The 16424-nt window shown below is 48.2% G+C and overlaps 1 protein-coding gene across 1 annotated transcript in view; it reads left to right on the forward strand.

Annotated features, from left to right (window-relative positions):
• The window catches only part of PODXL2 (podocalyxin like 2), a 35669-nt gene that overhangs the window by 4176 nt on the left and 15069 nt on the right, over nucleotides 1-16424 (forward strand). Inside the window, exons 3-4 of the mRNA XM_046682542.1 lie at nucleotides 14243-15024; nucleotides 15855-15929. Coding sequence (XP_046538498.1) covers nucleotides 14243-15024; nucleotides 15855-15929 — 857 coding nt within the window. The remainder of the gene's footprint in view (nucleotides 1-14242; nucleotides 15025-15854; nucleotides 15930-16424) is intronic.

The following is a 16424-nucleotide window of genomic DNA, read 5'->3' on the forward strand; positions in this document are numbered from 1 at the left end:
TTACAGTGCTGCTTTTCCATTTGCAGCAGAGTGTGACTGAGAGCAGGCTTTGGAGTTGGGCAGATTCCAAAGTTCCAGCGCTTCCGTTGAACAGCTGTGGGGTTTTTGGCGAGTGACAGGCTCAGTTTTCTCATGTAGGAAATGGTATCCTAGGGTCGTGAGGTTTAAATGCAATAGTACATTTAAAGTGCTTAGCACAGTGTTGGTGCGTCAGAAGGACTCTGTCAATATTAGCTGTTATTATTACTTTTCCATTTTTTTCTATTGAGGCTTTAATTATTTTTTACCATTGCACAAGTCTTCATATAAAAAGGATACTAACCTTTTCTCTGCCACATAGAAAACATTTTTCCTGTTTATCAATTACTTTTATTTTCATAGTAATTTTTGACATAAATAAATTTTTTATGGGCTTGGACAGTCTTTCTTTTGAAATGTTTTTAAGTATTTCTATGTGTTTTTCTTGCTTTATATTTAGAAAAGCCTTCCTTCCCTGAGATATAGACGTCTTTATTTTTTCCACTGTTTTCTGCTTAAATTTTTATGTGTAACTGCTTATTCTCGCTTTGATTTATTTTGATGTGTGGCGTGAGGTCGGGCTCTGATTCCCTTCCCCCATCCAGATAATCTGTTGCTGCAGCAGCGTACATTGAGAAATCTGTCTTCTCATCATTGAAAAGAAATCCGTTTCTACCTTGTGCTGGACAGTTTGAAGTCCTGGGATCTGTCTCTGGGCTTTTCCTGTGCTCAGACTTGAGAGAGTCTAGTATGACAAGCGGGCACGCAGGGAGCCTTGGTCAGAAAGCATCAGGGTCACCTGGGACCCCCTCAGGCCCAGGGGGCATCCTTAGGCTTTGAGAAACTCAGATTTGCTCCCTGCCCACCCCAGTTGTTTTGTTTCCCTTCTCTCATTTCGTCTCTTCTTTTCCCATTGGCTTCTCTAGGTCTCTTAATAATAAAAATAGCCGTCATTTGTTGAATACAAGCTACGTAATGGGCACTTGCATACGTTCTTTCTCCTCACCCAGCCCCACAACATGGCTGTTTCCTCATCTCTGCTTTACGCACCTGATGGACTGAGGCGGGACCGAGTGTCCTACAAGGGGAATGGCAAGGGGTGCGGAGGGGGAGGTGGAGGGAGAGCTGCTTCTGTCCAGGCTCCCTCGTTGCTCCTCTTCGGACTGATCTGCTCGCCCACAGCCCTTACCTTCCCTCAGGCCCGTCTGTTCTCCAGCATCCCCACGGTGATTTGTGAAAAAGCAGTACCCACAGAATGAAGGCTAAAGGCCTTAGTATTGCAGAAAATGCTCTTGACAGTCTGGCCCCAGTGTCTCCTCTGGCCTCATCTCCTCCTCTTCTCCAACCTATGTCATTTAATTAGCCTGTCATCCTTCCTGCTTGGCACCCATGGAGCTGATGCACAGGGAAGTGAAGTGCTTTGCCCAAGGTCACACCTGGTGTGGGATGGAGCTGGGTGGAGAATCATGTCTTCTTGACAGTGGCATGGGCTGGTTCCCGAAGCTGTGATGCCCATACTTCTGTCCCATCTGCTTGGGGTGCTCTTCTGCATCCCAACTGCCTACTGACTTGTAGTCATCCTTCAACACCCAGCTCAAAAGACATAGCCTCTGAGAGGCCCTTTCAGCTCTGCTTGGTGAGCAGGACCACTGCAGACGGTTGTGCTGGTGGTGCCCCGTCCAGCGGTGCCTCGCTGGGCGTGTGAGCTGGGGCTGAAGTCCAGCCTGGGCGCCACTCACCAGGCAGTGGGCTGGATGGAAGGAGCACCTTTTTCTGATTCATCTGCCCAGAGGGGACGTCTCTGTGTGCTGACAGTGACCCTGAAGTTAAGCTAGTCGTTCCTGCTTCTGTTTTCTCACAGCATCTTGATAATACGCTCTTAGGACATGACAGAGACAGAAGGTGTTCAGGGTGTCAGGCTGATTTGTGTGGGGAGGCAGCCCAGAATGGTGTGTGCCGTTCCCCACTGCACTCTTCTGCTCCTGACCCTAAAGTCAGAGACTTCCTTCTAGGAGTTCTCTGGAAGGAAGGAGGGCATCGCCTCTTGGGGTTTTCTCCTCATGTCAGAGGGGACCGAAAGAACCTTCAGAGGGCTCGCCTGGGTAAGGAGTCTGTCCAGAGTTCAGGGAGACCATGCTAAGTGCCATGCTAACGTGGCCCTGGGGACCTGGATGACGCCATGCAGCAGTGCAGTGACTGCTGAGAGCCATGCTGCAGAGGGGCTGGTCTCTGCGCAGGTGCCCTTTTGGTAACCGTGATATCTGCCCATGTATTGGACACTGGTGTATGCCAGGCACTGTGTTGGGTGTTTTAGTTTACTGTCTCATTGAATTTTCACAGAAACCTTTAAGTATGTATTGTTATTCCCATTTGACCAGTGGACAAACTGAGGCTTAGGGAGTTTGGGTAGCAGCCCAGCTGGTAAGTGTAAGAACCAGGATTCGAACCTAAGTTGTCAGCCTCCAAAGCCGGGGCTCTTTCTGTTCTGTTGCCTTTCAGCTCAGTGACTTTACTAGAGACTAGCAGTAGTGTCTAATGTTTTGTATAGTACTTATCACCATTTGTTATAGGATTTTCTCTTTGGTTAGCTCATTTGAGCTTCACAACCACTCTGTGAGGTCATCAAGGCAGCGGGTATTGTCTTTGCTTCACAAATGATGAAACTGAGGCCAAGAGAGGTTAAGAGCTTGACCCAAGGTCACATGGCTTGTGTGCAGAGAGCTGAGTGAGGAATCAGTGTTTCCTGAGCAGTGGTGCCCTGGGCTCTTGCCATGGGAGCACACAGGTAGACGCGTCAGAGAGGAAGCCAATGCGTTTTATTGTTATCAGTGCCTTGTAATACGTCTCATGTCTGGTTTGTTGGGCCCACAAGAACCAGAGCTGGTGCCTTCCTTCTCCTTCTGTAGCTGTGATCCTCAGGGGTCCGCTGGTAAGAACAGCTGGTGGGCTTTCTGCCTGGCCAGTGACAAGTAGTGTGGCTTGAGTAGATTCCTTTTCTGATCGTGGCTTCAGTCTCTTCATCTGTAAGTGAGGCCTTGGGGATGATAGATTGAAGTCTTTTCCAGCTTTAAAATAATATGAGGGGCTGGCCCTGTGGCCAGGTGGTTAAGTTCACACACACTGCTTTGGCGGCCCAGGGTTCACCAGTTTAGATCCTGGGTGCAGACCTAGCGCCACTCATCAGCCATGCTGTGGCAGCGTCCCACATTAGAAGAACTAGAAGGACCTGCAACTAGGATGTACAACTGTGTCCTGGGGCTTTGGGAAGGAAAAAAAGAAAAGAGGAAGATTGGCAACAGATGTTACCTCAGGGTGAATCTTTCCCAGCAAATGAAGAAAGAAAAATTTACTGAAAAATAAAAATAAAAAATAATAATATGATTCTCTGACATTTTGGGTGAAAAGAGTGGTCTCAACAAAGTAGGGAAAAAGAAGTGGAATGTAAATCAATACGCCACCAGCTGGCATCAAGCCAACTTAAAGTCCGGTCAGTTAATTCATGCAAAATTGTTCCTGATTGGGGGTCAGCCCAGTGGTGTAGTGGTTAAGTTTGCAGACTCTGCTTTGGCGGCCTGGGGTTCGTGGGTTCAGATCCTGGGCAGGGACCTATGCACTGCTCATCAAAGCATGCTGTAGTGGCCTCCCACATACAAAACAGAGGAAGGTTGGCACAGACGTTAGCTCAGCAACAATCTTCCTCAAGTAAAAAGAGGAAGATTGGCAACAGTTGTTAGCTCAGGGCCAGCCTTCCTAACACACAAAAAAGTTGTTAATGGATAAGAATAGTTTCCTGGGTTACCTGTTCATCCCAAGACTGTCCCTGCTGTCACCCTCCTTCCCTTTCATTTTCCAATCTCCTTAATAAAATTCTCTGCATGCAGTTTTAATTTTCCTAGTGAACAAGTTAATTAGTGTTCTACAAGAAAAGGGATAAGTTTTGGGGGTTGGCAAGTTGTAGAAACCCAACTCATATAGGCTCACAGACCTGTGAGGAAAGGGGGCATTTATTGCTCCGTAACCGCAGGGTCCAGGGATAGGTTTCCGGCTCCCGGCAGGTGGGTCCAGGTGTTGAAACCGGGCATGAGAGCCTGCCTTGCTCCACCGTGCCTCGCCTTCCCTCGTTGGCTTCATTCTTGGGTAGGCTGTTCCTATGGGTATGCTTAGAGAGACCCTGGTAAGTCCAGTCTCATTCGTCTTTCACTTCACAACCCCAGCAGAGAGAGAACTCTGCTTCCCCAGTACTTCCGGAAAAGTCTCACATGGTGGCTCATTAGTCTGGTCTGGGTCCCGAGCCCATCTCTGAATGAATCCTAAGGCCACGGGGATGGTATTCTCTGACTGGGCCAGACTGGGTCTGGAGCCCCCCAAAGCCAGGGGGCAGGGGCCCACACTCCTGCACCAAGAAGAGGGGAGGAGTTCCCCCCAAAGGAGAATTGGGATGCCATTAACAGAAAGGGGATGAAATGATGGTTGGGCATTTGTACTTGAGTAAGGAATGTTCCTAAAGTGCTTGTATTTTATAAATTATTTTCACATGATTTTTTTTTTTCCTCAAAGCATCCAGTGAAATCTGTAAAAGCAGGCATGATTAGTGTCTCTGTTTTATAGCTAAGGAAGCTCACTTAGAGAGGTTTAGAAGTGGCACTAAATTACATAGGTAGTAAGTGGCAGAGCTGAATCTCGATTCTGAGTCTGCTTCCAGATCTGCTCCTTCCGTAGAGAAGAGATTTCTAATGAAATCATCCATTAGACTACTTTTATTACTGCGGCCTGTAATGAATTTGGAGAAACCACATCTTCAAAGCAGCTGCCTGCCGGGGCCTGACATGGTTTCCATGCAGTGAATCCTTGTTGAGCTTGCATCTGCTAGCATGATTGGACCTTGTGGGTCTGCTCACATGTTAGGCACGTTTCCTAAGAGGAGGGCCAGCTGACGGGAGCACTTTCACCTAGACACCAAGAAAAAAAAGCCCTGTATTTTTATTTTAAGCTAGTAATAAATGTCATCATAGGAAAATTAGAAAATGAAAACAAGTTGAAAGATGAATATAAAAACCATTTATAATCCCATAACCCAGAGTTAGCAAATGTTAACATTTTGGTGTATAATATCTTTCTGGACTTTTTTCCCATACGGGAAATACATAAAATATGCTTTTATAAAAATGTAATTACAGTATACAGATCTTGCTGTTTCACTCACCAACATCTTTCCAAGCCAGCAGATGCACCTCTTCACCCTCTGTTAAGGCTGAAATAGCGTCCCAGGTATGGACCAGCTGCCATTCCTTCAGTCCCTGCTGTGTGAAAGCTGGGTCGTTCCCAGTCTTTTGTTATGTGAACTGTGCTGTGATGGGAATGATTAAAACCAAATCTTTATGAGCATCCTTAATTGCTTCCTTAGGATGCATTTCCAGAAGTGAAATTGTAGATCCAGAACGTTTGTTTTCAAAGCTTTTCATTCATCCCCTCCCCCCACAATGTGGCCCAATTTCCATTCTCATCAGCAGAGATTGAGTGCCTGTTTCCTGCACTGATCCAACACCAGGTTTTATCCTTAAATATAAACATATACTGTCAAGTCGGCAGTCCAAAAAATTTATCATTTTGTTTAATTTACATTTCTTTGATGACTACTGAGGTTGACCATTAAAAAGTTATTTTAGGGGCTGGTCCAGTGGTGTAGTGGTTAAATTCATTACTCTGCTTCTGTGGCCCAGGGTTCACGGGTTTGGATCTCAGGGTCAGGCCACGCTGTGGGGGCGTCCCACATAAAATGGAGGAAGATGGGCACAGATGTTAGCTTGGGGACAGTCTTCCTCACACACACACATACGCATGTCGTTTTAAATTACACCAAAAGCTTGCCTTGCACCTCTATTTCATACAGATGTATTATGAATTTGGTGAGTGTTTCATATTCACTCGGCTGAGTAAGTGTCTGTAGGACAGCACTCAGGGGACAGCTTTCAGTGATTTGACATTAACCTAAAGGGACATTTAAAGTGATCTTTCAAGGCCACTGGCCCTAATGCCTGTTTTAATTCCATATCTTAACAGAGGAATCAGTTCATTAATATTTCAGCTGAGGGGCTGGCCCCGTGGCCAAGCGGTTAAATTCACATGTTCTGCTTCGGTGGCCCAGGGTTTTGTTGGTTCGGATCCTGGGCGCAGACACGGCACTGCTCATCAGGCCACGCTGAGGCAGCGTCCCACATAGCAGAACCAGAAGGACCTGCAACTAGAATATACAATTGTGTACTGTGGGGCTTCAGGGAGAAGGAGAATTAAAACGACGACAGCAGCAAAGATCGGCAACAGATGTTAGCTCAGGGCCAAGCTTAAAAAGAAAAGTTCAGCTGATGCTGAAGGTCATCCACGAGATTATGGCTACCTTGGAAGGCAGAAATAAAGTCCAGTGTGACCTTGATAAATTCGGGGAAGAGACCTAGAAAACTGTGATGAAATATAAGAGGGAAAAAAATGCAACATGATCTTATTTAGGGAACAGAGGCCAGCACCACAGTGAGATTAAAAGGAAAAAAAAAAGCGTGGAGAATCCAAGTTGTCCAGAGACCTGGGACTTCACAGTGACCCCCAGCTGCCTCTGAGCTGCCACCTCAGGTCACAGGGGCAGAACGCAGCTCAGTGCTGTGACCCATTGAAATGATGTGGTGTGAGTCGAGAAACCTGACTTTGCATTTTGCTTCAGTTAGCCTCTAGTTGGTGAATCTTGCTCAGCTTTCAGCAAATATTTATTGTGTACCTGCTCTCTTGATTTTGTAACCACTCTTAAAACTGGCGATCTAGAGTTTTTGCAAGAGAAGAAGAAGAATGACAGTGGGGTTGAGAACAAGGAATAATTATGGTCATTTAGCCCAGAAGAAGAGGCTGAATTGGGACACCTAAGAGAACATGTAGGATTGTTTCCTGAGGGAGCTGCTTTCCAGTCTTCCTCATTTAGTAGATAAAGCAGAAACGGGCTTCAGGTGTAACCAAACCATCACAATTGGGTTTAAGGAAATTAGGGAGAAAAAAAGCCAACAACACAGAAATGCCTTTCTAAGAAGGCCAAGACATGCCCCTGAAGAGGATTGCCAGTCCATCTGTCCGAGACTCACCAGTCACCTGCCAGAGTGCAGAGGCCATCAGGTCACCTCCCAGGTCCCTTTGATCTCAGGACCCTCGACTCCTGGAGTCCTGTTACAGTAACACCTGCCCACAGGTGCTCCTGCTGGGAGCCACGTTGTGTGGAAAGCTCAAAGGAGTGTGAGACATGTGGTGTGACTTTAAGAGGTTGCCCTGGGGAGAAGAGAGTGCCTCCCTTAGGCCACTGTTTTGCATTCATCTTAGTCTCAGTCTCAGAAGAGTGGGTTTGCCCAGCCTATAGGCCAGTGGCCCTTTGCCAAGGCAAGGGGCACCCAGAGTTCCTTCCCCTGCCTGCAGAACTCCGGAGCTTGGCCCTGGCTCTTTAGTGTCCGCCGGTCTGGTGATTCAAGGCCAGCTTTAAAGAGACTGGGCAGATGGATGGGAGAGGCGAAGCGCCTGCCGTCGGGGTGCTCCTCTCCGCGTCTGAAGCCAAGCCTGGGTGCTGGCCTGACACGTGAGCCTGAGTCTGACGGCTTTACAACTAGGACAAGCCTAGCTTCACAGAGCGAGCATCCTTCCCTCTCCAAGCTTTTGTTTCCTCATCTGTGAAAGGAGGGCAGTGGGCCCTTTGATCTCACAGGGCCCCTGTTTACCAATAAAATACCGCGTCTGGGATTTGGAGACTGGATTTTCCCGGAGGCTCTGAGGAAGGTGTAGTTTCCAATGACAGCCACCAGGGGGCACTGCAACTTCACAGCGCTGTTGCTGGGGGTTTCAGGGAGGAGGGTTGATGAGCCTAAGGGGCAAGGTGCTGGCCAAGGGTGGTCCTCTGGTGTCTCCCGGACAGTCAGGGGACAGCACTAGCTGTCTTCTGAGTCCCCTTGCACCTCAGCCTCTCCTTGACCTTCCACACTTTGAGGCCAAGCTGGAGCCTCCCCCAGAGGGCCTGAGCTGTGGGGGACCCTTCTCATCTCTTTGGTGCCCCAGCTGTTGCTACCCTCCTGGGGACAGGGACGGGCCTGGACCGACTTTGATGCATCTCTAACGTGTCTCCTGGGCATCTCTGCTGGTTCACACCTGTGTCCAGGTATGGGGCTTGTGGTAAGTGCTCTGTAGGCTCGTCTTTGCCCTAGACAGGCTTTTGGGCTTTGTGAGACTCTACTGTCGCGACTCCGGATGCCTGAAGTAGAGGAATAGGAGGGCAGGAGCTCGGCACTAAGCAGGACGGCTCCCCCTGTGTGGAGTCGCACCTCTCCATGGCAGCAGGCTGGGAGTGGGCCTGCCTTACGTAGAGAGGCGACCGTCCCTCCTCCTGCCCCTCGTTGGTGCTGTCCTCTCCTCCGTTTCTTTAGTCTCTCATCTCCACCCGACTCCTTCTCCTGCCCTAGCTCACTTCTTATTTTCTCTTCCTCCGTTGCCAATTTACTCCTTTTTCCCCTCCAAAGTGTGCCGAGACTTCTCCCCCACTCTCCATGTCACAAGTCCCTTGTGGCCTGGTCTTCCCTCCCAGGACCCCAGAGTGGGAGCAGCACTCTCCTCCCCGTCCACCAGGACTGTTCACTGCATTCTGGAGCTCTTCGTCTGGGATGGCCTGCCCTGTCCCCACCTCGACTCTCGGCTCTCCTGGTGGCTCAAGCATGTTCCCTAGGCAGCAGTTAAAGTGATTCTCTCTAACTCCTTATTGAAAAATAATTCCAAATTGATGGAAAGAATAATTCCCATGTACTCTTCACTCAGTTTCCCCTTTTGTTAACATTTTGCCACATTTGCTTTATTATTCTGTGTATGTGTTTCTAGACGTTTAGACATATAATTTTTTCCTAAACTATTTGACAGTAAGTTGCAGACATGATGCTCCTTTACCCATAAATACTTCAATGTGTATTTCTTAAGAACAAAGACATTCTCTTACAAACCATAGTACAATGATCAAAATCAGGAAATTGACATTGATAGCGATACTATTATATAATAAAATTTTTTTTTTGAGGAAGATTAGCCCTGAGCTAACTGCTGCCAATCCTCCTCTTTTTGCTGAGGGAGACTGGCCCTGAGCTAACATCCGTGCCTATCTTCCTCTACTTTATATGTGGGATGCCTGCCACAGCATGGCTTGCCAAGCAGTGCCATGTCTGCACCAGGGATCCGAACTGGTGAATCCCGGGCCGCCGAAGCGGAACGTGGGAGCTTAACTGCTATGCCACCGGGCCGGCCCCTATGATTAAAAATTTTATTCAAGCTTTGCCAGTTTCCCCAGTACTGTCCTCCATAGCAAAAGAGAAAACTTTATTTTTTCCAGTCCACTATCCAGTCCAGGATCACGTACTGCATTTAGTTGTCATGTCTCTTTGGTCTTTTTTATTCTGGAAAATTCTCCAGTCTTTCTTTGTCTTTGATGACCTTGACATTTTTGAAGCAGATGGGTCAGTTATTTTGTAGAGTACCTGTCAATTTCAGTTGTCTGGTGTGTCCCCATGAGTAGATTCAGGTTCTGCGCTTTGGCAGGAAGCGTCATAGAAGTGCTGTTGTCTGTCTCAGTCCATCATAGCATGGTTCTGCTCTTGGATAAAACTTGGTTTCTTTACTCATTAGTCTACATTCGTATGTGGGTCCAGTCCCACTACCCACTGCCTGGGACCCCCGTTTTCATCCCATTGAATCTGTCCCACAGGTGCTCATGGCCGGGTTCCTGTCACACCTCTGCTTCATAGTCTGTGCCCCCATTGGGTCTCCTATTAAGTTCTTGTTTCTGGTGGAAGAGGCGTTTCTGATGTTCGGATCATGTCTAGACTCGTCAGTAGACGATCAGTGCTTTCCCGCCCTGCCCTCTCCTGGATTCTCTCTGACTTATCACTCCTGTGCTTATCCTGCCCCTCATCCTGGGGAGCCGTCTTCCAGAAGAGTGCTGCTTTTCCTCTTATGGTTTTACAATGTAAAAATTCCTTTAATGACAATAATAATGGGTGGAGGAGTTGGAGGAATATGCTCTGTACCATGGGCTATGCCCAGGCTTAATCTCATTGCATCCTGACCACAGCCCTGTGTGCCAGGTGCTATTATTATTTTATGTATAAGGAAAAGGAAACACACAGGGGTTAAGTAATGTGTCCACGGCCATACGGTTGATAATCTGAGGTCACGCAGAAAAAGGAAAAGGAATAATTTTGGATGCTGAGAGGTGGTAAAGAAGTAGGAAAAACCCTGCTGATTCCAAGCACCAGTGAGCATTGTTTAGTGGCCTGTCCAGTCCCTGGAGATGGGAGGCTGGACAGGGGAGGCTCGGTGGGAGACGGGCGTTCGGGAGCTTTTAGCACGGAGATAGTAGATGGTCTTTGGAATCGGTGAGTCATGAAGAAAGAAGTGTCGAAAGGCTGTGTCAAGGGCCTACTCTTTGGCAGTGATCATACATAGGGAGGCAGGAGAGGTGCTGATGGAGATGATGCAGGAGTCTGCACTGTGATTGGGAGCTTTTCTCTCCCTAGGACAGAAGGAGGCAGAAGATGGGAGGCAGGAGCTCAACACCACACATTGCTCTCCTTTCTGCTCTGGACCAGGCACTGTGTCAGGTGCTGGGAACATAGACATGAAGAAAATCACCTTACTGTCAAAAGGAGCTTGTAATCTAGTGAATTACATTTAATTCCTATTTAGGACAGTAGAGGAATTGCCGTTTTTAATGCCATTGGTGTATAAGATATATAAAGCCTTAGAATATCAGTGCTAGAAAGGACCTTAGAAATCATATGTACCAGCATCCTTTTTGTCATACGAAAAACTGAAGCCCAGAGAAGCCCAGGGACTGACCATTGCTTAGACGAGTCAGAGGGTGACTAAGTCTTCTGGCTCCCAGATCATGTCACTAAGGGCATGACTGCTGTTATTGGCCATCTTAGAGGAGGACATACACATTTTAGGGAATTCTGTTGGGAGCCAGGCTCTCTCTGGAGGTATAGAGACTCAGACTTGTGAGAAAACAGCATCGAACTGAGTGGAGGAATTGTCTTGGTCAGCTTGCCCTCTTGGGAACTCCCCGACCCCAGCGGGGTTCTGCCCGTGAGTGCATCACCATCCACCATATTGCTGCCACATTCTGGTCTGTTGGCTATTTCAAGTGCTTGTTGTGGGTTTCCGTGCACGTTTCCTCTAGACTTCACCATTTCTGTTACTGGCATGGCTTTTCTCACAGTCGGCCAGAGTGCTAACTTCTTCCTGTCAGCCAGCTAACTGATGCATTCTGTCAGCTCCCCCTCAGGCCGTCTCTTGAGTCTGCTCTTCTCTTATTGTCCCTAATGTCTTCGCCTTCGTTTCTCTCTCTTCCCCTTCAGCAGGCCCCTCACTCTTTTCTCTGCTTTGGTTCATCCTCTCCTTCATCCCATTCTTGCACATTGCTGTCAGGTTAATCTTCTCGTCCTGAAATCTTATGATTGTAAGAGATTTTGTATGTTGTAATTCCCAAGCACCCATCTGACATTCTGTTATGTAGTATTCCTGTCAAGTGGTCATTTGGTCCATTTCAATTATGTTTGAATACATTGCATATTAATTTTAAACAGATCTATCTGTTGTAAAGTTCTGTTGAAGTAAAGGATTTTTATTCTTCTATATATTCTATTCTTCTGTACTTGTTTCATGGGTATAATTTCTTCTTGACTCTCTCTGAAGGTGTTAATAGGACTTTTTCTGAGTTCTCTTTTGTTTGCTAGAGGAACTCTTTTCTCAGGTGGCCCTCCCGCCTCCCCCTCGTGCTTCCTCCTGAGGCTGGCTCTCCTCAGATGTCCTGTGAGTCTTGCTCGTTATTTCACGTTTGTGAAGGTGGTGCTGGATTGCTCAGGGTGAGAGGCCGGTGCGGGTTCCTCACCTGTTCTGCGGTCGCTGTCCTGCCAGCAGGCGTCGCCAGAGCTCACAGGGCTGGCCAGCGTGGGGAACGGTGAGCTTCCCCGGCAGGCGTGTGCAGGGGCGGGCAGGCAGGAGCATCCGTTACTAAGTCTCTGCCCCTCAGCAGGAGTCTAGTTAACAACAGGGGGGCGGCTAGAATATTCTGATGGTTCATTCAGATATTAGAGTGGACTTTCAATTATCACTAAGATTATTCAGCTTCTAAAAATCATACTTTTTCTCCTAGGGAATCAGTTTTTCTCTTTGTCATAACTCTTCTCAGAGCCCTCTGCATCCTTGTTCTGATTTGAACTGATTGCTCTCGAGGCTGCTGCACAGCTTCCACCAAGATGTATTTTCATGATGTTGCTCTCATGTTTCTTGATTTCCCATGTCTTCTTCTTTTGGATTTCTTGGAGAACTTCTTTGAGTAATTCTCTCAGAATCTGCAGATAGTAAAACCTTTAAGTCCTTGCATATATGAAAATGTCTTTATCTTGTAATCATACTTGAATGATAGTTTAGTTGGATGTAAAATTCCAGGTTCAAAATAATCTTCCCTCAGAATTTTGAATACATTTTCAGTTTCCTCCCTGCAGTGTACTGTTATTGATTAGAAGCTTGGTGATAATTTGATATACTTTGTGGGTAACCTGCTCTTTCTCTGAGAGCTTTTAGGATCTTCTCTTGCTCCATAGCATGCTGAAATGTCACGGCAATGAGGCTGGGTGTGAGTTTTCTATCATCCGCCTCGATTGTGTACCCTTCCGATATGAAGCCTTGTGTTGCCAGGCCTTGGGGGTTTTCTTCTTTGTGCAGCGGTTTCCTCTCTCCATTTTGTTGGTTCTGTCTTTCTGGAAATCATATTAGCTAGATATGAGGCCTCCTCCTGCTTTGGTCATCTGTATCTTTTAACTTTTCTCTCTTGTCTTTTTGCTTTTGCTCTGGAGACTTTTCCTTGACTTTTTCTTCCCGCCGTTCTATTGAATTTTTACGTTTCGACAACTGAATTTCAATTCTAAGAACTTTTTCTTTTTTAAAGATTACTTGATTTTCTTATAACCTGTTCTTATTTAGAGATGCAGTAACTTTGAGTCTTTCTGAGGACACTAAGTGCAATTTCAAAAATCATCTTCTAACTAGAACGACTTACAACCAGGATATACAACTATGTGCTGGGACTTTGGGAGAAAAAAATGAGGAAGATTGGCAATGGGTGTTAGCTCAGGGCCAGTCTTCTAAAAAACAATTATCTTGTTCTCCCTGAATTTTCTGTTCTATGTCTTTGAACCCCATAGTCGCTCTCTCTCCTCCTCTCTCGGTAAGAGGGCGTCCCTCCTCCACTGTCTTTTCCTATGCTTATATTGGCTGAGGGGTTATCTGCTCCTGTGTTCTCATCTGCTTTCCATATTCCCAGAAATTTTATGTAAACTTTCAAACTTTCATTTGGCGGTTAAAAAGAAATCTGTCCTTTGAATGAGTTTCTAACGAAACAGGTCTATGATTTTCGTATGTCATTATCCTGAAGAGGCCTAGGGTTCACTGAAAAGCCAGAAAACATCCTGGTCTCCAGGAGTTCTCTAGGTTCTCTCCTTTCAAATGTAATTCCTCAGAATAGCAGGGAGAATAAAAATACCCTCTCCCACTGCCAGCAGGGACCTTGGAAATTCTGGAAGGCTCTGGAAACCTCTGGCCCCAGCCCCTGGCCTCTCTCTAGCTCTCCTTGCATCTTTTTCATTTCCCAGACAGAGTCTAAATTATAGAAAAAGAGCACAGTTTAGGAACAATGGTCATAATCTGTGGGTCTCCTCTGTTCCTGTTGTAAGAGGGTTTGCAGACCTCATCTGGGATTTCTGACCCCGTAACAACCCATTAGAAAAGGGACTAAAGGGTCTTCTTGGTCAAATCTCCAGATGAGGAAACACAATAGGGAAGATAGACATCAAACTGTTAACCATGGCTGCCTTTGAGCGGGGCAGTCATACAGACTTTTACTTTCTACTGGGTGCATTCCTGTATTCATGGAATTTTAGTGGCAGACTTGTGTCATTTTTATTATCATGAAGGAAACGAGGACCAGCCTGACCCATGTTTCCCCCCAGTCTGCTCTCCCTTCTCCAGCCTGCTTCCCACTCCTTTCCAACACGACCGCCTCACTGTCCCGAGGGGCTCCTGCTTCTTTTATATCATCTTCCCAGTGAATCCTGAGCTAGTAATGAATGAGCGGACTAGTGAACGAGCCTTCTGTCTCTGTCCTTAGATTATGTGTTTCCAGACTTGACTGAGAAGGCAGGTCCCGTCGAAGACACCAGCCAGGGTCAAGAGGTGCCTCGCCTCGCCTCTCCCTTGCCCAAGATGAACCTGGTGGAGCCACCCTGGCACATGGCTCCTGGAGAGGAGGAGGAAGAGGAGGAGGAGGAGGAGAGGGAGAAGGAGGAGGTAGAGAAGGAGGAGGAGGAGGAGGAAGAGGAGGAGCTGCTGCCTGTGAATGGATCCCAAGAAGAAGCCCGAACCCAGGTCCATGACTTTTCTCCCACCAGCAGGAGCCAGACCCCAGGGTCTGCCAAACACAGGCATGAAGATTCTGGGGACCAGGCCTCCTCGGATGTGGAGGTGGGGAACAGCATGGAGCCCAGCCTGCCACCGCCCTCGGTCACCCCAAGTACAGTGACCCTGGGGGGTCAGGACTTCACCAGCCAGGAGGCAGGGAGCACAGTACTGCCAGCCGCAGGGCGTGGGGTAGAGTTTGAGGCCCCGCAGGAGGCAAGTGAGGAGGCCACTGTGGGAGCAGCTGGGTTGGCTGGCAGGCAAGGAGAGGTGCCGTCCTTGGCTTCATTCCCTCAAACAGAAGCTCCCAGCGGGGCTGAGGCTGCAGATGAAGACCCCCTTTACCCTGGAGCCTCAGCCTCTTTCCCACTGGCCCCCCAAGATGTGGAACTGACACCTTCCTCTGCGACCTTGGGGCAGGAAGACCTCAGCCAGCAGCCCCAGGAAGGGCAGGCCGTCGAAGCTCAGTCCAGGATACCCTGGGATTCGACTCAGGTAAAGTGAAGGTGCTCCATCCAGCCGTCCTCGGGCTGCGCGGCACGGTGCAGGGGTCCACCAGGCTGAAGATGGAGGCCCCTCTGTAGCAGTAGAACCCCAGCAGCACTTTTGGGGATGCAGACCTTGTGGCCCAGTAATGGGGTCCTCACCACACTGACATGCAAAACGAAAGCCTCGGAAAAGCTTGGTGCCCTGGCCTGGTTTCCACTTGTCCAGGTGCTACAGCTGCTGCCCTGGGCCTCCCCACGGCTTACGACACTGGCCCAGAGTGGGGACCTGACCTGTGCTCTCCCTGCGCCATCTCCACGCCCCCCACCATGTGTACAGTCGCCCTCTGCTCCCCTCATAAGCCCCTGCTCAGCACAGACACATACACACACACACGTCCAAGTCAGTGCCACACCCCCGACAGCAGGAGGAAAGGAAAGGGGCACCAGGTTATCAGCCTGTGCATCTGGCCCACAGGCACGTTTCTGTTTAGCCTACAGAACATCACAGACAAGTTTGCCATTGAAAGCCTCCGGCTGGGGCAAGCCCTGTGCAGTCTCACCCCTTTGACACAAGCCCCCACTAGTCGTGTGTCACGCCTGGCTTCCTCCTCTCCCTGAAGACGTCTTCTGCTTGGCCCCTGAAGACATCTGGGTTTGTGAACCTTGGGCTGGATCATGGGCTGTCGTCTTGCCGAGGCTATCAGCTCCCACCTAGCTCTCACAACCTACCCCTGGCCCTCACCTCCAGCTGCTCAGAGGGTTTCCACCCACCGTCTCTCCCAGTGCCTTTCCCAATGCCTGTGTAACGGCTGCCCTTCTTTTTGTTTCATCCTCCAGGTGATCTGCAAAGACTGGAGCAACCTGGCCGGGAAGAACTACATCGTTCTGAACATGACGGAGAACGTAGACTGTGTGAGTGCCGCGGTAGGCTGGGCTGCGGGGGAGCATGAGGTGGGGGCAGCGTGGGCGCCGAGGGAGTGGGTGGGCTGGAAAGCTTAGACGTTGAGTCAGAGGGGCCAGCCTAACCCAGGGCATGAACCAGCACCACCAATGTCCAAGAAAAGAGTGCTTTCGTATTTTTAAATTTCTAAAGGCTCTTTCATTCTTGGCCCCTCTGTTTTTAATTTAAAGGAATGGTTTTGTTCGTGTGTGCAATGTCTTCTCTCTCTGGGCTTTGAAATAGTTTTTATAGTTGTTTTCTCCCTGGATAGGTTGCTTGCCCCATTCGTTAGTTTCTGTCTCAGTTTTCTCACATGTGTACTTGCCTCACATGTCTGGTGGCATTTGTTCAGAGCTATTTAAGGAGAACCATCAAGAAGCTGGTTGGAAGCTTTGAGCTTTGTTAACGGTAGCTTCTTGGGAAGGTGGTCAGGCTGGGCCATTTCATTTGAAAATTTTTTTTTTTTT

The sequence above is a fragment of the Equus quagga genome, chromosome 1 (genome assembly GCF_021613505.1).
Source record: "Equus quagga isolate Etosha38 chromosome 1, UCLA_HA_Equagga_1.0, whole genome shotgun sequence".
NCBI classification, from domain to species: domain Eukaryota; kingdom Metazoa; phylum Chordata; class Mammalia; order Perissodactyla; family Equidae; genus Equus; species Equus quagga.